We start from the raw sequence: 20,267 nt of genomic DNA, 5'->3' as shown, positions 1-20,267 counted from the left end.
CTTGAAAGTCCTAAAAGAGCAGTTTATCTTTTCTGAAGTGGAATTTATTGGCAGGACTGAAGCTATTGAACCAGTGAAGATATAGCTGACTTAATTTAGTCATACTATTAAACAAAGTTGTAATTAAATATGAATATCAAAATACGTTCTATGATTTTCTGAAAATGCTACAACTTTGTGTTTCTGTGATTTGAAAACTGAAATGATAATAGCTTTAGATGACATGGAGAGTTTTTACATGCACTTTAAAGTAAAAGAAAAAAAGGAAATATCTGTTTTTGGGAAAGATGGATGATGATAGCACTCATATTCTGTAACTGTTCAGCTGAGAACGCTTACTGTATGGAGTTTACGCTTTAGCTTTTCCAAGTTACAGCTGATCATTGTGTCAATGAGATGTGATAACTGAAGATCATGAAGACTAAATGAAAGTTGAGTTGGTTTTATAACGTTTCATATTTTGGTTTAATTTATGCATTTGTTTTGCTTCATTTTTTTCATAGTTCTGTATGTTTTGGTTGAAATGTTTTATAACACCCAGCAGTAAATTTTTGGGAGGATGATAGTACTACTGTTGTTTTGATTATTGTACTTTCAAGTATTTTATTATTCTCTTTTTAGCAGGATGTGAATATTTCTACTAATCATTGTTTCCAGACATGGTGAAAAGTTTTAGACTGGTGGTTTTGAAAGGGTTTGTTAATGTTCTTCACAAAATTGATTTTAAGATATAGAGTTAAAAAGTGACTGGTGAGAGTGCATGGAAAATTTGACCCAAGTATTTACAAATGGTCTTTCTTGCATATCAGTGTAACATAATGACTGCCAGGAAAAATTAATGTATTCTGAGCTTTCCTTGATTCCAGTTTGGCTGCTCTACAAAATGAACTCACTTTAGTAAAAGTCCACGAAATTTTTTACTACCAAATACTTTTTACTTTTTTCCTTAAAATTGTATCAATGAACCCCACAGACAATCAATAACTTGACAAAATAAAGCTACCTCACTTAATGTGAAGTATTATAGAAAATACCTTTTTTTTTTTTTTAATTAAGCATAGGTATTTTTATAGTTTTCTTGTGATAAAAAAGCTATAGGCATAGATATGAGGGTTTTTTTTTTCCCCACTGTTGGCATATTGCCCAAAAATATGAAGGAATGTGCGGGATGGACACTTATCTAGTGCTGTAATGGCAGTTTGAATATCTTTCTTTCCTCATCTAACACAGCTTTAACGGGTGTACTTTTTTTATATATACATAAAAGCTGTGCATGGCAGACTTTGGCATTCCATTTGTGATGTGAACCATCCATTTACTAGCTTGGTTTACTTCTGATTCTGCTTTCAGGCTTAAGAGCAGAAACTTTTTATATCTTTAATTTACTTTAATGAATTGTGGAGACGATTGCCTTAGATAATGCCCTGTTTGGTAAAGCAGAAGCTGTTGGTTGGGCTCTGCCTAGTTGAAGAGAGCTGGCATGAAGCTGGGAGAGGGGTTTAGCTAATGATGTTGCCGCACCTCAGTTGAGAGACACATTCCCACGGACTTAATAGGGCGAAAATAGGGGTTTTGACTTCCATGTCGTCTGAGCTGAAATGGCTTGTTCAAGAAAGGTGGATTGAAATTTAATTGGAAAAATTACTGACCTGATACCAATTAACACTGAGAGCAAAAAGAGCATCCACTGCTATCAGCTTTCATTGCTGTTGCTGCAGGACAAGACTTGCAGGAGCACAGAACACAGTGGGAAATTTGTCTTCTCCCAGTCCTTACCTGCATGCAAATATGATGCAGAATCCCTCTTCTCCCTCAAACTGATCTTTCAGTGCACTTCTGATGATTCTCCTCAGAAATACTTTTAACACTGCTTTCTGCATCTGAAGTAGACTGCAACTACAGATATAGGAAGCACCTTGTCTTCTGTGCTTGTAAAGTGGCGTGTGTCTACAGCTGTCTATGAGTAATAACCTGAACTGCCTCCCGGGGAAGCAGTAACAATTGAAATTGTTATTTAGCTACTGTTTTGTTTTGCTCTTTTTATTAGCCGCTATTTTAGTAGGTGTAGTCAGCAGGGGTTGAGAGAGAATAACAAGTGACTTTTCCTTTGGTCCAAGGGGAAAATTCAGTTTGTTTGCAGTAGATGCTATTGTCTCCTCAGTGTGGTCAACTGAAAGGAACTGACCTCTGTGCCAGTCAACAGGTCTCTTACACTGTTGCTGATAACAGTACGAACCTCACACAGCAAGTCTTGCTTTAAGCAAAGGCTTCAGAAGAATGGAAAAGGAAAGCTGTGGCTGTAGAAGCTTTAGAAAGCCATTTGCACACAATCAGAACAGCTTTGGGCCAGCAGCAAGGGACTGGTATGAACTCTGGGTCATACCCAGTTTCTCTGGTCATACCTGCTTGTGCTGGTAGCAGGGAAAGATTTAATACAAAAGTTCTTGTTATATGCCTCCATGACCAGCAGAAATCCCAGAATATAAGGAAGACTGTCTTCTGTTCCATATAGAACAGTATTAGATGCAATGCTTCTGGTGCAGCTAACTACAAATGTTCATGAAAATTAAAATAAATAACTTCTTTCCATTCCCTAGGTATAAAATGAAAATGCACTTTTTTTCCAAGGAGTCTGGTATGCCAGGAAATAACTGAACAAATAAGACCTTCAATAAACTAGTAAATGTGCAACATATTTCTGGATGTAGTTAGAATTGACTAGAGCAAAGGCCTTTGAATCAAAGATGGAGTTTTCCCTAGTTTGCTTTGTTGCATGACAGTGTTTGAGTTTCTGTTCTCTTTCCAGAAAAATACAAATTCTTAAAAGCTATGTTAGTATACATGTATCATCTTTATACAAGCGATCCTAATTGTATGGGATGATGCTAATCCATGGATTAAAGCAGTTTGTGAATATGTATAGGTATTCAATTGTTGCTGAACTATAAAATCAAACATGTTTCCTTCCTGCAGTATCTCAGTCTTTTTCTTCCTCTTCCCATCCCCATTAGACTAAATGTCTTTATTTTTCTTCATAGATTGAAATGCTAAGGAAGAAAGTAAAAGAAAAGGAATTATTTATAATACAGCTTTTAGAAAAAATCTCTTTCCTAGAATGTGAGGTAAGGCATTACCTTTTAAGTCTATATTATTGTGATTATTTTATGAAACCAAATAAAATTTGAACCAATGATGTCACCTGATGTTATCTGGATGCATATTTACTACATGTATTTGCTGTTCTTCAGTATGGAAATCAAACTTATGACACCTGTCACATGAGGAATGTATGTAATCCAGAGTCTCAATATTCATGCTAAGTTTCTTAACATACAATTTTATAACAGTATTATTCAGAAGCTTCTGTTTTAAGTAATTATAAAACTGTTATATTTTTCCCAGAAATAAGGATTCCTTTATTTTCTCAATAAATACTTTTACATTATTTCTTGTGGGGAGAAGCCAATGTGCAATTTTATTTCCTTGTTTAATTAACCTATTTTAAATAAGAGAAGCTTCTAATGAAGATTACTGTTTTCCAGAATAAAGAATTACAAGATAAATTGGACTACTTGATGGAAAACCAACCAAAGACCAATATAGAAACCAGAGATACTGGTGTAGGATGTGATCTTCCATACAGGTATTTAGGTTTTCTGCTTGTTCATAGGAAACTTCTTCATAAGTTCCTTATTGGTGCTGTATTAGTAAACCATTGTGCTAATAAACCGTGGATTGTGGAGGTTTGCAAAATTTTCCTAAGTTTAAAAGAGCACGTCTACTGGGTGTAGTGTACTTCAGTGACTTACGGAGTAGGATTTTTTTTTTTTTTTTTTTTTTAAGATGCAAACATATTGCAAACCCTTGGGGAGTACTTATTTACAGTAACGTGATTTAAGCAGGGAGTAAAGCTAGAAGTCAACAGATCTGACTTTGTGAAATATGGGAAATATTGATGAAATGTGTCTGCTGGCAGTGCAGCAGAAGACAATGGGCAGATCTACCCTGAGGCTGGTTAATGCTGGCTTCATGCATGCTTTATTCTTTGTGTTCCGGGAGATGTGTCCAGGACCACTTTAAAGGGCAGGTAACACCAACACTAACAGTTTAGCGCTGCAGCAATTTCTGGAGATATCCTAGCCCTAGGTGGAAGACTGCCAAATAAACAGTGCAGTAACATTAGCACTTCTGCACTGGAATGGTTGTCTCTGATCTGTGGTGGCCAGTGGCTCTGTAGCCCGGCTTTGTAAAGATCCAGGTCTTGTGCCTCCCCTTCTCCTCCTCCCTTTTCTCTGCCCTGAACACTGCAACAGGGTTGCACTGAGCCCTGGGAGCAAGGCTGGGGACTTGCACTTGAATCTTCCCCCCAACAAGTCACCACAGGCAAGGGCAAAACAGAAGCCAAAACAGTAAGGTAAGGAGGACCATCCAACAAGTAAACTTGCTCATCTTAACTGCCCTGCAAATTGAATAATTTAGTTTGAGGAATGTAAATTAGCATATGAAATCAGCAAGCTGCAATACAAACTAAAATTTCCTTCCCGATTTAAAAATACAATCATCTCAGTGTTCAGCCTAGAGCATATTTTAATGGCATGAGTTTTGAAACCTCAAAAACAGTGTTTTTCACTCATGGTGTCAACAGAAAGCATGTTGTCCTCTCTGGGGCCCCTCTGTATGTAACCACAGCCCCTACTTATCTGATAATTTTCCTATTTTTGAGATTTCTCTCTATGCAGAAATTTACCTCTATGCAGCTCAGATTTTATGGAATTACTCTTCACAATGAACGTGTTCTCAAATGTAATATTGCTGTCTTTATTGTTGCAGGATCCTTAGTCCTAGTAGCTGTATTGCTGGACGTTCCAATATGAGCTCCAGCAGATGCCTGCATGTAAACTTTTCAATATCTGCCACCGTTTTTATCAAATATTTTTTTTGTGGCATTATAGAAAAGAAATATAGGACATATCAAATACACTGAATAGTTTACTTTTAGCCTGTCAATATCAATAACAAGGCACAAGTTCATTGCCGTGGCATTTCCAGCCCAGCTGTCGGATACTCTGACATTACCTCTGTAAGCTTTTTCTTGTCTCTTTAACAGTACAAGTACCGAGAACAGAAGATCTCCTGAAAGTGCAAGGCCAGTGAGGACATACACCCCATTCAAGAGAGTGTTGGAATTTAGCACAAAGAACAGTACATCTTGAGCATTCAAGTCAACGTGCTTTCTAAACACAAGCAAATATCTTGCGCCTTTGCAGCTTGATTAGATACATTTTTATCAAGTCATAGAGAAGAACAGCAGCATGGAGTCTTGCTAAATTTATCCTGAAAGCAACTTTTTAGTAACTTCATATCTGAAGCTACTACTGACATTAACTGTGAGGGGGATATGGAAGAAGCGGGATGAGTGAAACAGCAGTCAATATTGCTTCTTTAGAAGCTGTCTAGTGCAATGTGTCATTTCAAATGCCTGTAAGGAAGGAGTTGTATAACTGTACAGTTTTTTTTTCTTCAGTTGTGTTGTAATTCTGTTTGTGTAATGAGGCTCTTAATGTATTTTATTTTCAATACTACTAGAAGCAGTATCTGAAACTACGCTGGCAGTGGGCATTAGTCTGAAAGCTCCCCCTTTGTCGTGTACAAAGTGTGAGGGCTGTTCACGCCTGTCATAAAGACCAGGTATAGCTGAGGGCTCTGTTCACCTGGAAGAAGTTCACTTGTAACCAGCACGCGTTTGCTGGCAGGGAGAGATTCAACTGGGCTGTTTCAAACAGTTCCCTCAACACATGCAGATGAATGTCGTGTTTGTTGCTCAAAACAGTAAGCGATAGAGCGGATTATAATGGATTTTGCTTTGTTGGACTGGGGCACTGGTTTGCACTTCCTCAGTCATGGGATAGAGTGACTATTGGTGATACATTCAATAGTAATTGTGTAGGAAAATCCCCGTCACTTTTATTTTTATTTACTTTCCCATTAGAGGAAGGAATTTTCATTAAACAGAATTTTGCCTATAGCAACCTGCAGCAGTCCCTGCAATTCCTACAGCAATAGCAATCCTGAATCAGGATTTTGATTTTTGAGTACTGGGTTGGTTTGGTTTTTTTTTTTTTTCTTCTTCCAAAGCACTTAAAATATTATCCTTGACTTCAAAGTACCAGCAGGAATGACTGCATCTAGTACTGAACTTATTTAAATATATATATAGGGTATTTTTTTACATCTTGTTTTGATCTCCCAGTCTTAGTGAACTAAAATGAATTATGAATATTTTCTTGTAGTTCTATTAACATGAATGAAGGGCATTTTTTTTTATTGCAGTAACTGCTATAGAAGACAAACAACTTATGTTTTGTATGGTTAATATTGTTCTTGCATTGAAGGTCAGTCCCAGGAGGTACTCACCTTTCCACAGGGCTTCACAAAGCGATTGCTTTTATCTCCCATCTAATGCAAGTTCTTAAATTCAGTACTGTCTGTTCAAATTAGGTATACTCAGTAGAGTTGTATTTAAAATAATAATATTGATCTCATAATCCAAATCTTATTCCTGCATTATTTCATGGGTTTCTGAATTTGTTAGAGAACTTTGTTTATTCTGTAGCTGTGCTGTTTAACTACTAAATAAAGAAGCTGTTTTGATGTGGTACAAGTATCTTGCAGGAACATGAATTGCTTGATATAATCAAAGCATACACAAAATAAAATGGGAAGCTCAGACCTCTCCAGCTTTTGTGCTCAGATCATCCTCTGCACATAAGCTAGTTTTTTTCTTGTGACCTGTTCAACTCCTGAGAACTTAAAATGGTCATTCTTTCTAAAAAGTCAAACACAATCTCAATGCACAAAATTCAATAATTGCAATCAAAGCCATTAACAAAAAAGTAAATTATCTACTGTGTGAGGGAAGCCTGTAATCTTCACTAGTATAAAAGTTGCAAACATTAACAGCTGCTCAATGTTTCTTTTAAAAAGAATAACTAAAAAATACATCGTTAGTTTTAATAGCTTTAAAAGGAAACTCTCTTTACTTTGCATGTGATGAGGGAGTGCAAAAGATCTCGTAGATATCAAAAGGGCAAAGAAAACCCTCCAGCTGTCAGATTAGTAAACAGGCATAATACCACACATTTGCTTAACTAGCTTCTCCCAGAGAAGAGGCGCAAAACCTCTGTAGTGGGAAAGGGCTTGAAGAGAAGGTCCCCGAGAATAATGTCTGCTCCCTATAAAAACAGTCCTCAGACAAAGCACCCTCTCATTATGCAAAGCAGAGGAATTGTTTTGTACCTGGGTACTAAAGACGTGGAAACAGCCGACACTTGGAGAAGCTGTAGTCTTAACCGTGCGTAGGGTATTTTTGATTGAATGAAGTTTTGATGCTCGAGTGAATTTGGGAGACTGTTTGCTGAACAGAGTTCCCAAATAACAGTTAATTTGATCAATAACCGAATGAATTATGGTTATGAACAACTAAGATCATGAAGTGAAACTCTAAATGAGAAAACATTTAAATTGGAAGTGTATGTCGAGGTACCCAAAAGATGATGGGTAATGACCCAACTCGAATTTCAGGGATAAGCTTGGTACTTGTGTAATCGTATCTCCCTCTAGTGGCTGCTAACAGCACCTACTTGGACAGTACCTGGTTTTGAAGAGAAAGACACTAAAAACTAATCCCAGCTGGCCGTATTCATGTCCGTTAGGGATGCAGCTTTACTTCACTACAGAGTGCCTTTTAGCACTTTTTGTGCCCAAATCCTCCCTCTATATTTCAGGAATTTACTTCTGAAGCATGGTTTGTGAAACTTACCTTCAAACTTAAGATGAATGGCTGAAGGCAGTATTTATAGATAAAAGGAAATGCATGTTGCTGTCAAAGATATTAACTGACAAGTTTAAATAAGTAAAAATACTTTATCCCTTTATTTTGGGCCAGAATTCAGAAAAGGGAACCTGATGACTGTGAGGTGCTCAGTGAATGGTAGCAGAGGGCAGGATGAAGTATCAAAATGCTGTTTTGACACAGACTTCAAAAGGAAGTTCATTCTACTTTTAATATACTCCTGAGGATCTCCTCTAGAAATACTGCAAGCTATTTTAACTCTGAGACTTGCAAAATGATGATCATCTGCTCAAGACTTCCAAGACTGCAGCAAGGCATTGAATTTTTCCTGTAAAAGTTTTCTGTGTAAATTCTGTCTTGACTATTCGATTAAATGATTTTTTTTCCTAAACCAAATAAGGACTGAAGTCTATGCTATATTTTAAGAGCATTTTGACATGCAGTGAACTGGATGGCCATCACTTGACTGGGCTACTGGTCTAAATTCGGTAACTGTGAAGAACAGGAGAGGAGCAGTATTTATATAATTGTGTTACCTGAAAACGCAGAGCTTTCCAGTCAAATCGGCAGCAATGTAAATTAGCATAGATAATAACAAATCTGACTGAAAAGACTGTAACACTTCGGTATAAATTTTGTCAATTTGAGATTAATTAGTACTATAACATTAGAAACCAGTAAAATTTCCGTAAACATCAATAAAAGCCATATAGATAGGTCCCAGAAAGTGCACTAAATGTAAGTCAATTGTATGACTACGTTTGTACCGTGGTAAGTATTCTTTTGTGATTTATTCCAGATACTCTGGAAAGTATTTTGGGATACAGTTTTCATATACGCTGTATAAATAATGCAGTTACGTTGTATGCTTTTAATACAGCCTGTATGTAGGACTTGAAAAGGATAAATTGCAATAAATATTGTATTATTTAAACTTTCTATTCTGTTGTGTCAACATTCATTTAGAAATAAACTTACCTTAAAACCTTGCAAACTCTTAATCTACACAATCTTGTTTGTTCAAAACATGTATGAATGCGAAAGCAGTTCCTCTGGAGCCTTGATGTTCTTGTCAGTGTTTCCTTTGGCAACGGGCTCTGGAGAACAGGAAGACACTCCCTTGCTAAAGACTAAAGACTCTTCCTAAAGCCAAGTAACAAAAGTAGATGAACTCTTTTATGAAATAAAGAACTATTGACTTACACAGGATAAACAAGAACTGGGCAGCGCAGCTCCTGCAAAAAATCCCAGCAACTTCAGATCCCACAGATAACATCTGAATACATCTGGGACGATGCTCTCCAGGCTTCAGCATGATGAGACTGGGATGACCGTGGCCCATCTTTTTTTACAGTTTGCATGCACTCACTGATAACAGGTATTTATCTGTAAGACTGTCACAATGAAACAATCTACATGTCAACTAAATAAGAAGAGGTCATGCAAACACGACAATCACGGTGTTACTGGTTTGCAGTGCTCAGCTGAAGAATGTGAAGTTTTTTACTTGAGTAATGCTTCCCTGTGTACGTGTATTCAGTACAGATTGCCAAAAGGACCTCATAAAATCTTGTTGAGATCAGCAATGCTCATTGCTGAACCTACAACACAGGATTCTGGGAGCTGGATACTAATGCTTTTCGGAGAGGCTTTAAATCCTTGTTTTGACATCTGACAGATGAGCAAATAGGTAAGAAGTAAGTTCTCTCCACATTGTTAAGTCTGTAATTCTGTACGGGAAATCCCTGCTCCGCAGAATGGAGGTGTACGTGCTGAGAGTTTCACTCCACTTTTACATTTTATTTCATTCCCGTTCAGCACCTGGGGCTATTTGCATGTGTAAAAGAAGAAATGTGCTTCAGAGACCCGAGGAGTTAAGGCCCTTCCAGCCCTACCTCAAGCACTAGAACATGGAAGAAACACAGGAAAACAAGGTGACAGCAGCCATCTACAACTTAAGGTATGTGAAAACTTTCAAGGGAAAAAGGGACCTGGTGGATTAAAGAGAAAATATGTAGAAGTGAACATGGCTGAGGTGACAATATTCTGTACAGGTGTGTGTGGTGTGTAGGCATACTACAATAATCTGACAGTTGCTTCCCATATGTAAACCAGTATGTTGATAGGTATAAGTATATATAGGATTGCTTTTAAAGTGTTTGGGGTTTTTTTTAGAGAAATAAGGTTAAGGCAGGAGTTATTTTCTTTAAATTAAGGAAAATAAAATCAACTAATACAAAGGTGCATCATGCTGCTTAGAAAAATTTTCTGGGTTTTTTGAAAATGAAATTAAAGTTATTCATTTTAATTCCAAATAGTCATACCATTTTTTCTGTTATTTTGGGGGTGGTTTATTTTGTACGTGTGGCTCGATTCCTCTCCTCCTGCCCCTCCATATTTCCACCTAGGAGCAGAAAAACTGTAAAAGTAGTTTCTTCCCCCCTCAAAACCTACTTTTTAAAGTCTCTTTTGCCCCTTGTCCTAGTGAAAAGGAGTAACATAAAGTTGAAGAAAGGAGAAAAGGACAATGGAAATCATACCTTTAACAGAAAAGAAGCAAGAGTGTTAGTTTTACTTTCAATACCAATTTTGGGCAGACTCGGATAATTCTGAGAGGAAATTTTTCCACCTGAGAAAATTCAGCCAGTTAGTACTTCATGGCCATCTCCCCCAAAATGTCGTATGACTAGAATACATCAGCTTAGTCGTAACTGGCATTGATAAAACAGAAATACTAAAAGTTCAGGCACAAATGTCTGTTGTAATGTTCCTTGTAACTGGTGTAATCCATTAAAAAAAAAATCTATGCTAGAATAAGTTAGTTACTTATTTATTTGAATACCTTTTTTTTTAGCTATACTATATACAAAGATGAATACTCGTGGGTCACATCTTGCTTTGAGTTGCTTTTTTCATGCAGTTTATTCTTTTTTGTTAGTGTACCTGATTTTCTTCTTCATTGTCACTCTACTAATTTAATTTTCTTGTAGAAATAATACTAAATTGCATAGTAATTCTAGCTATGCTATTGCTGAATAAATTATATTTAACTCTAGATATCTAGTGACAGAAAACAGACTGACTGAAAACTATCTAATAACTCTTGAGATAATGCCCTAAGTGAGAAACACAGGAAAGCCCATATGTAAGAAATAATAAAAATGCCAGTTTTGTTATATACTTAGCTCACATGAATGCTGATCAAAATATTCAAGAAAGTGATGAAAAACAAAACCTCTCATCAAAAAGGCCAAGCATGCTCTGAGGAACACAATAACAATATTACTGTGCCTAAGCAAGAGCGAAGTCCTAAGACTAAACTTGCAGTAGGTATTGCTGGATGCTGATTACTCATGTTCAGAGTGTGGCTAGTGAGGATTTTCCTACACACCTGTATTTTGCCCCAGGGCAAGCAACGCCTCAGCATGTAATTTTCCTCAGTCCCACAAGTGCCCCATACTTCGGCTCCTTGACTGAGAAAGCTTAAATCTATTCTTCCTTCTTCACATTTGTATCTAAATTAATACAATCTAGATTGTATTGTATCTAGGCGCTGCCCATCTCTCCATAAACAAGAACATATTTGTTCTGGCTCCTTCCAAATTTCAGCTATTTGTTCATCATTCTGGAACTGTGTGTTACCTGTAAACAGACGATGGCATTCCAAAACTTAACACTCCTGAACTGTAAAGATGAACAATATTCCTTCCCAATGACCTTGGACAAATACAGACTTGGTGAATGGTATTCCAAGTGAGGCTACAGAATGGTCAATCATGATTCCCAGCAGTCATGTTATTAGGACTTCATTCTCTTAATTTTTTGCTCTATTTTTCTGTGTTTATGCAGTTTAGCACATAAGCTGAAACCTGCTGTAAATACCGGCATTACTTTTCTGTACATGTAATAACGGCAGTTGAACTGAGATGAACCATCATCATCATCATTGTCATGGTTTAACCCTAGTCGGCAGCTAAGCACCACACAGCCACTCGCTCACTCCCCTCACAGTGGGATGGAGGAGAGAACTGGAAGGGTAAAAGGGAGAAAATTCGTGGTTTGAGATAAAGACAGTTTAATAGGTAAAGCAAAAGTCGCACATGCAAGCAAAGCAAAACAAGGAATTCATCCACTCCTTCCCACTGGCAGGCAGGTGCTCAGCCATCTCCAGGAAAGAAGGGCTCCATCACGTGTAATGGTTACCTGGGAAAACAAACGCCGTCACTCTGAACGTCCCCCCCTTCCTTCTTCCCCCAGCTTTATATGCTGACCATGACGTCATATGGTGTGGAATAGCCCTTTGGTCAGTTGGGGTCAGCTGTCCCGGCTGTGTCCCCTCCCCACTTCTTGTGCACCCCCAGCCCACTCGCGGGTGGGGTGGGGTGGGAAGCAGAAAAGGCCTTGACCCTGTGTAAGCGCTGCTCAGCAATAACTAAAGCATCCCTGTGCTATCAACACTGTTTCCAGCACAAATCCAAAACATAGCCCCATGCGAGCTACTGTGAAGAAAATGAACTCTACCCCCGCCAAAGCCAGCACAATCACGTAAATGCAGAGCAGTGGTCTAATGAGATCGTTCCTTCCAGACTCTCCCTTCCACGTGGGCAGAAGCAGTGCTGTTTCCATGCCCGGCCTTCCCCCTTTCTCCAATCTGCACAGGAGAAAGCTGCCAAAAAGCAAGATAAAGTGTTCCTTCTTGCAAGATGCAGAAATGTTACATACATGGCATAACAAGCGTGTATTACAGAGGCAGCAATTCAGAGAACTTGTGTCCTATAACAGTGGGTGACGTCCTGGTGAGAAAAACGCAGTGATTTCCTCTCCGTGAGCTCTTAGGGAAAACTCCCTGAGGGATTTTCCATGGGAGATTATCCAGGTTGTGCATAACAGACAGTGAAATGGTCTCTTCAACTCCTCACTTGGCTTTTCTCACCCTGAGCGTGGTATTTTTTTCCATGGGTAGCTGCCTACTTGATTAATCTCATTTCCCCTGGCCCTCAGCCTTTCCATTCACCTTCCAGCTGAGCAAACAAAGGGGCGGGCAGCCATTTTAAAATGCTTCCTCCTCCAGTCCCTCCGGGGTAGGCCCTCTGCTCATCCTGTTCATAAAACAACTGTTTTAACAATCTCTGAGAAATGTGCTTCTTCACTATTACTTGGATCAAGAACTCTCCGCTGGGATCAACTTTAAAAGGCTGACATCTGCCACCTGGGAACTACCGTTCAGCTGATGGCCTTGTTTCTACTAGATGGAGTAGACTTACTCATGCTCGTGCCACTTGTATCAGTTAGGGAAATTTGCAGTGAGCAGGCCAACGTTATATTACAGTCTGAATTTCTATATTCAGTATCATACATAAACACGTTAAAAAATAGATGCCATGTAAAGAAAACTCTTAACAGATCTCTGAAAATTAAACCTTGAGTCCTAAATAGGAATGGATCCTCTGCTAAAAGCTAGTCAAACACGTGGAAACGGCACAGCTGTCGTCAATGAAAATGCAAAATAATTGATGCAAGAAACATTTAAGCTTTTGCAGCTTTTTGAGCACGCTACAAGTGCGGAGTTCAGCAACAGCCGTCTGCCTCTGCTGCGCACAGCTTCCCACACCCAGGCGAATGGGAAGTGTCTTGAGCGCGACGTGGATTTCTGTCACAAGGATGTCGCGACGCAAGGCTCGATGCCGGACGCGCGGGAGGGGCCCGAGCCGCCCTGCGGGGAGGCCGCCGCCGGCGCCTCTCGCCCGACGCAACGGCTGCCTCAGCCGACAGAAAGCCAACGCCTGACGGCGTTGTAGGCCGCTGTGAGCGGATCGCAACGAGTCCCTAGCGCTTGGGGTGCACCCCCGCCGGCCGCTGCGCCCTCCCCGCCTCGCCCCCTTCCCCGTCCTCCGCTCGGGGCGGTTTCTCCCGCGCTTCGCCCGCCTCCCCGAGGTGAAGGGGCGGCGGCGGGCGGAGGAGCCCTCGCCTCACGCCGCCGCCGCCTCGGCTTCGCGCACCGACCAAGTCGGGCCCTGCCGCCCTGCCGTCGCTTCCGGTAAGATGGCGGTCGCCGGGGAGCTGCGGAAGCGGCGCCGGCGGCGCCGGGCCCGGGCGGCTGCCCCGGTGGCAGGCGGCGCGGGGCGCCATGGCAGCGGCGGGCGGCGGCGGCGGCCTGCGGGGCCGGAGCCTCCCCGAGCTGCGGGAGATGCTGAGGCGGCAGGAGCGGCTGCTGGCGGACCGGTGAGGAGAGGCGGAGCGCGGGCGCCGAGGAGCGGGTCAGGCCCCCCGCCGGCTGCGCCCGTCCCCCCAGGCCGCCTCCTCTCGTTCAGCCCCCTTCGGGGCTGGTGAAGCTGCGTGAGCCTCGCAGGGGCTTCCAGCTTTTGCCGCAGCGGCGGCGCCCTCCGGAGATGCGGGGCTCCCCGCAGGGCGCGGGGCCGCCGCCCCCTGCGCCCGCCTCGGGCCCTGTCCCCGCCCGGCCTCGCTGCGGCCTCTCTGCCGCTGCGCTGGGCGGTGGGGCCGCGCAGCGCCCCGCGGCCGCGGCTGTCGGGGTCACAGCCGCGGGGCATCGCTCCGGTTACGCACCTCTGCGCGCTTTTACAGCCCCTGGGCGTTCGCAGTAGCAACCCTGTGGTTATTTCTGGGAACACGGACAGGAAAATCTGAGTACTCCACTTGGATGGAAATACTAAATGATAGGTGTACGCTGCCCTTCTCAGAGCAGCGGGTACACCTTTGCGCAGAGAAAGATGTAATAGTTGCTTTATCGCTGTATATATCTGAGGCTGCAGGTGCTTTGCGTCTTGCCACTTTTCAGAGATCTGCAGTGTAAATAAGAAATTTAATGGTAGAATGAGAAACCTGCCACGTTAGCTATTCTAATAAAACTGTTTTGTATATCAGATTGAAATAGGATTGTTTATACCCTGTTAAATAATTTTTTTTTTTTTTTTTTTTTGTCTTAGGAAATTCATTGCTAGGCTTCCAGATAAGGGTAAGAAGATCTCTGATTTTGCTGAAAAGCTGAAGCTTGCCATTTTACAAGAGGAAGAATTGGCAAGGACGGCTGAGCTGTTATCTGCTGTCAGGTTGGAGTTTCAGGTGAAACAAGAGGAGATTAATACAAGCAAACAGCAAGTTATCCTAAATGAGGACACACTAAACTGTGAAGATTCCTCAGTCTTTAATGAAAACTCTAATATTAAAGAAGTTTCTGAGATTTCTTCTCAAAAGCAGGAGGTAGAATGTATTGAGCAAGATGCCACAAATACAGCTCTGGAAAATCAAAGGAATCAGAGGAAAAACGATAAAGTAAAGACTGTTACAAAAGATCAGAATCTTTTCTATGAAGTCGTCTCCAAGGCAGCCACAAGCAGTCATCTGAAAAATGATCGGCAGGTATCTCGGAGCAATGCTGAGAATGGTACAGAACATACAGCTGCTTTGGACAACAGCAAAGACGCGCTGGTTGATGCCTTTCAAAAAGTTACAATTGTAGATGGGGATGATAGTGAAAAAGTATTGGAAAAAGAGCAGAATGTGGCTAAACATAAGGGCAATATCTTTGGAAGCCTGCACCCCAAGACACCACATTATATTGAAGTTCTAGAGTCTAGAGCCAAAAACCCAGTCATAAAAAAAAGCAAATTTAAAACAAATGTGTAAGTATTATGGAATAGAAAAGCCTTTTGTGAAATAATTGACTTGTATAAAATTGGAAAAGGTACAGAACAGGCATGGTGGGTTTATTTTCTTGTGGCGATTAAAGAGATTTAAAGTCATGTGACAGGCGAGGTTAATGTATTGGCTCTTTAGCATTAACTGCCACAGAATCTCAATGTTGAGCGGTGAAACAATTGTCATGAATCTTCATAGAGTTTCATAGCTTAAGCTACAAAACTATTAAACCACTGGCAAAACTTTTTAGTTTTTCTGAGCGCTGCTTATTTTTTGTTTATGGTGTCACAACACTTCAGATTTCTTTTCAACTCTTCACATGTTGAAAATAACAAGTTTTGGAACTGAAGTTGTTCAACCTTGTGCTGCAAATTTGGGTCACAACTTTTATGTTTTATCTCTTCCAGATTATCAGGAGAGCAGAGTGGATCATCGCATGGTTCCTCATCCAGTCAGTCACCTGGGGGATTTGGCTCTCCAATTACTACTGAAGAAAGACGACTTAGAGATAAGAAACATTTGAACGACATCACAGCAGCTCGGCTGCCACCACTTCACCATTCCCCTGCTAAGCTGTTATCCATAGAGGAGTCCATAGCAATTCAGATACAGCAAAAAGAAGCTTATGAGGTACAAATTTAAGATTTGGTTTGAAAAGTAATTATGTAATTGGGATCGCTCCTAAAAAAGGAAAGCATAAGGGGATCTTTTCATACTGATGAATTTGATGTTGAAATTGAGATGGGCAGACTTTGAGGAAAGGCACTTTTTCTTGTATTCGATTCTTTTAATGATATAATTAAATAATGTATTAATCCCTTCTGAAACTGTTATTCTTGCATTAAACAAAATCTAGTGTTATTCTTTGTGTGTTGATATGCTAACCTCATTGCACTCACTTCACCTCTGAGTAGAAATTTAAATGTATACCTTACCTGTTAGTCTTTAAAGTGGTTTCGGCCCTTGCATAAATGAAGGCCTAGCAGTATTTGTTAGTCTTAAAATATGCAGGTATCTGTGTTTGCCTTTATTAATGCTGTGCCTGAAGAGTCCGAGTTCTGAGGTTCTTCAAATTCTGTTGTGATGGATTTTGATTTTGACTTGCCAGGTGGTGCTAAACTAATGTTTAAATGAGACACTACTGTAAAAGTGTTTGTTGCCGCTTATTGTTTTAAAAGCACTTGCTAATTTAGTCATCTTGGCACTTTAAGGGAGGTAACTTATTTGGAAAATGGGGACAGATTTTTTGCTGAGGTTGCTGAAAGACAAGCATTGCTATTGCTACATGGTTACTGTGCACAGCTGCTCTCTTACCTGGGCTGATCTTGTTCTATTAAAGCTGACATTAGCGTATCACAGGCGAGGACTGCCACGTGGGGAGTTTCAACTCTTATAAAAAGGTCTTCAAATATTAATAGCACAGTTATGTCTAAGTATGAAAAGAAACCTGAAATTTCTTTGCTAGTTACTAAAACTTTTAATTAAGCCCACTCTGGAATTACTAATATTATTATGTCAAGTTTATACTTTAGTATATTATTTTTTTCATGATGAGGATAAAAATGATAAATGAACACTTTTTCTAACTGTGTCCTTTTTTTTTTTTCTTCTGCATAGGGAATGCAAGCCAAGCTTGCAGCACAGAAGCTTGCAGAGAGATTGAATATAAAAATGCTCAGGTTTGAACCAGAGGGGGAGGCCTCGATGCAATACAGAGAAGTGAGAGATGAAGATTATTTTTCAGCAGAGGACTGAATTCAAGAAGAGACGTCTGAGGATGAGCCACATAACTGATCTTTATGCAGTACTTCTTAAAACCCAAACCTCAATATTGAGAACGCTTGATCTAGCCAGTTTTTTCTTAAAATTTTAACATTACAGCTATGGGAAGGGTTCAATATAAACCTCATGAATATAAGTGTTATTAAGTGGTAACCCCAGTGTTGTTTGGGGACTGTTTTGAGCACTTGGGGCAGTTAATCCTTGTGGAATGCCCTGTAGTTTTCAGGTACAGCAAAGTGAGCTCCTTAATACACTTTTGCAGGCTGTGATGACTCACCTACAAGAGGTTTCTTCTGCACAGAAGTGTGATTGCAAAGGGCATTGGCACAAATGTCCGTAAAGTAAGCTAAGATGCCTGTGAACTGCTCGCATGTATGAAAGCTCTTGTCTTGTATAAATGTGAGATACTTCTTTTATCTATTTAAGATTATTTTGCTTTTACCATATGGTGAAAATACATGCCCGGACAGCTACAATAAATATGTGATAGTTAGGCTGTAAGTTAGCCTCTTATCACATGAGAACTTGTTTCTGTGCCTGCACCTTAAATTAACACTTTCTGCCTTTATGTTGTAATAAATAGGTTAAGAATTTCAAGGTATTTTGTAACTCAAATTCTGTTTGGGCTTTAAGGGGCTCTGCTGTTCCATTTTTAGTGATTACTGCAAAGCACATGAAGAGATCAAGTTAATCTGAAGACTTTCATATTTTTATTAAAGGTCTTGGTGTCTTTCCATATTTTTGTACATTGCTTTCATACTTTGGAATACTATTTTTTCATAGCCTGATACTGTAAATTAAGAGATCCACCCTCTGGTTTTCTTGGATAAAACGTTCTGTGTATTTTGCAGTTTTAGCTCTTTGTTGAAGATGAAAAAAAGTTCTTCCTCACAATAACATTTTCTGCCTTTTAATATGAATTTTGAAAGATAAGGAACACACCTGAGAAATATTTCACAATGATATTCCACTGTTGACTAGGATATTCCAGCCCTAGTATGAGTTCAGTTCTAAAAAACAAACCTCAGAAATTCCTTGTATAGCCCGGCACCGCTTGTTTTCCGAGACACTGCAACAGTAGCGTGTGCAAGGCTCTCCCTGGATGTGTACATACTCCTGCAGGAATGGCGACTCTGGAAATCAAGGGTGCTCCAGGTGTGAGTCATTCAAAAAGCTGCACGATGCCATCTAGAAATGGGAGATGAAAGTCTCTATCACTTCTTGAGTGCATACAGCACTTTACTAGCAGGCAGTAGCTCTCTCCCAACGGCTCCACAAGTTCTGCCAGGCAGTCCCTGTGGCACAGTCCGTACCCTGGCAGTGCAGTCTGGCAGGGGGAACTGCTGCGAAGCTGCTATGTGGTATTTTTTGACTAGGTCATCTGTTGCTCATCTGTGATGCCTCTTTCCCGTACCCTTTCCTCTCACAGGTTTCTTGTTCTCTTTCTTCATTGGCTTCTCATCAGCTGTCTGCTTTTCCTTTTTCTTCCTAAGTCTTACCTCCCGTCACTAAAGCAAGTTCATATTCTGCATCCCTGCACCACCCATTCCCTTTCATAAGACATATCGCTCTCTGTATCTGCATTTAACTTCTGCCACGTGTCACACATCTTCCTGCCGTTGGTGTCTTCTCTTACTTTCTGTAACTCTATCTAAATGCCAGCTGTGCACCTGGGCACCTTCTACATGCCTCAGTCACTTGAATATGTCACAGAAAACTGAATGTCCTTGTGTTTTTGCCGCAGCTGCCCTCCTACTAAGGCTTTCCTTTCTTATTTCCTATTTTGGTTTCAGACTGTGCAGGTGTTTGCCACTTCCAAGCCTTATAGCCTCCTTTTTACAGCTTTATCCCGTTTTTGTTTGTTTGTTTGTTTGTTTGTTTGTTTTTTCTGTGCTCCTGCTTCATCCTTGCAGCTTCTCACCATCGCTTGTCCTTGTCAGCACTACTTTTTGGCACACTTTCCGTCATTCACATTCATCCCTCAGCATCCATGCTGATGATCCATCTGATCCCTCTGTTCTATGTGTTTCTGCCCTCAGTGTCTCGCTTCAGCGCGTGGCTCTTACTCCGCAGGCCAGCGGAGTGCTCTTCCCTTGTGGATGCAGTTCATCTCTCGAATCACCATTGTCCATGCTACCACCAGCTTGTCCAGCTGGGTCTTGTCATCAGTCCTCCCATTATTTCAGTCTGCTGTACTGGTTAAGAACGAGAGGCCTCAGAAGCATATTGGCTTTCCCTTTGCTGTTGCCTGAAGCACAAGTTACCAATTCCACGCCTGTTTGCATCTCTCCCCCTCGTGAAGATCACCACCCTTGTCCCTGTACTGACTGTGCTGTCACGCCTTTCAAGTCACTCTGTGTGGTTATTCCATGCTAGCTTTTCTGTGCTAAAGGAATTTACACAAAGCTACACAGTTAAGAATTTGTTTTCTAGATTACTGAAATCTAGCTCAATGTAGGCTTCTGCTGACCATTCTCTTATGCTAACTAAAATTATGCTCTTTCCGTGATGCTTTTAAGGTTTACTTTTGCTCTCTACACTTTGTGAAGCTGAGGCAGTTTTCTGGGTCTGTATTTTGATGGCATTCAACATGTTGGGACTTTACCAAAGTGGATCCCCTGAATGGGCAAACTTCACCCTTAAGGGGGGGGAGGGGGGGGGGATCACTGTGTTAACAGGTGTAGTGCATTACACATTTGTTACACAATTAGCAGCTGTTCAGCACAGTGCTGGGGGCGTCCTTGTGGAAGAGAGTGCTGCATGAACACAAAACCAAGCTTAAGGTATGAATTTTAAGTTATTGCTAAAGGGTTTGTATTACTGCAGAACCTGGAGGTTTTCACGGGGGGTTGTTGGTTTTAGGTTCTGAGCGCAGGTATGTACTTTGAATAAAGATTTTGTGAGTGATAACAAAGCAAAGAGTCAGGTATAAGGAGAGTCCTGTGTTAGGGAGAATGCACAATCCAGAAGTTTGTAA

The 20,267-nt window shown here is 40.6% G+C and overlaps 1 protein-coding gene across 1 annotated transcript in view; it reads left to right on the top strand.

Annotated features, from left to right (window-relative positions):
- LOC309595283 (uncharacterized protein) overlaps positions 1 to 19,921 on the top strand; it is a 61,369-nt gene extending 41,448 nt beyond the window's left edge. Inside the window, exons 11-18 of the mRNA XM_082322048.1 lie at positions 3,039 to 3,122; positions 3,543 to 3,643; positions 5,108 to 5,150; positions 13,393 to 13,646; positions 13,793 to 14,074; positions 14,797 to 15,492; positions 15,916 to 16,138; positions 17,126 to 19,921. Of these exons, the coding sequence (XP_082178174.1) occupies positions 3,039 to 3,122; positions 3,543 to 3,643; positions 5,108 to 5,150; positions 13,393 to 13,646; positions 13,793 to 14,074; positions 14,797 to 15,492; positions 15,916 to 16,138; positions 17,126 to 17,263 (1,821 nt within the window). The 3' untranslated portion in view covers positions 17,264 to 19,921. The remainder of the gene's footprint in view (positions 1 to 3,038; positions 3,123 to 3,542; positions 3,644 to 5,107; positions 5,151 to 13,392; positions 13,647 to 13,792; positions 14,075 to 14,796; positions 15,493 to 15,915; positions 16,139 to 17,125) is intronic.
- The last annotated feature ends 346 nt before the right edge of the window (positions 19,922 to 20,267 follow it).

This window comes from Platalea leucorodia, assembly GCF_965183815.1.
Source record: "Platalea leucorodia genome assembly, chromosome: 9".
Lineage (NCBI taxonomy): Eukaryota > Metazoa > Chordata > Aves > Pelecaniformes > Threskiornithidae > Platalea > Platalea leucorodia.
The sequence above is the reverse complement of the archived record's forward strand: the minus strand, read 5'-3'. Positions and strand labels throughout refer to the sequence as shown.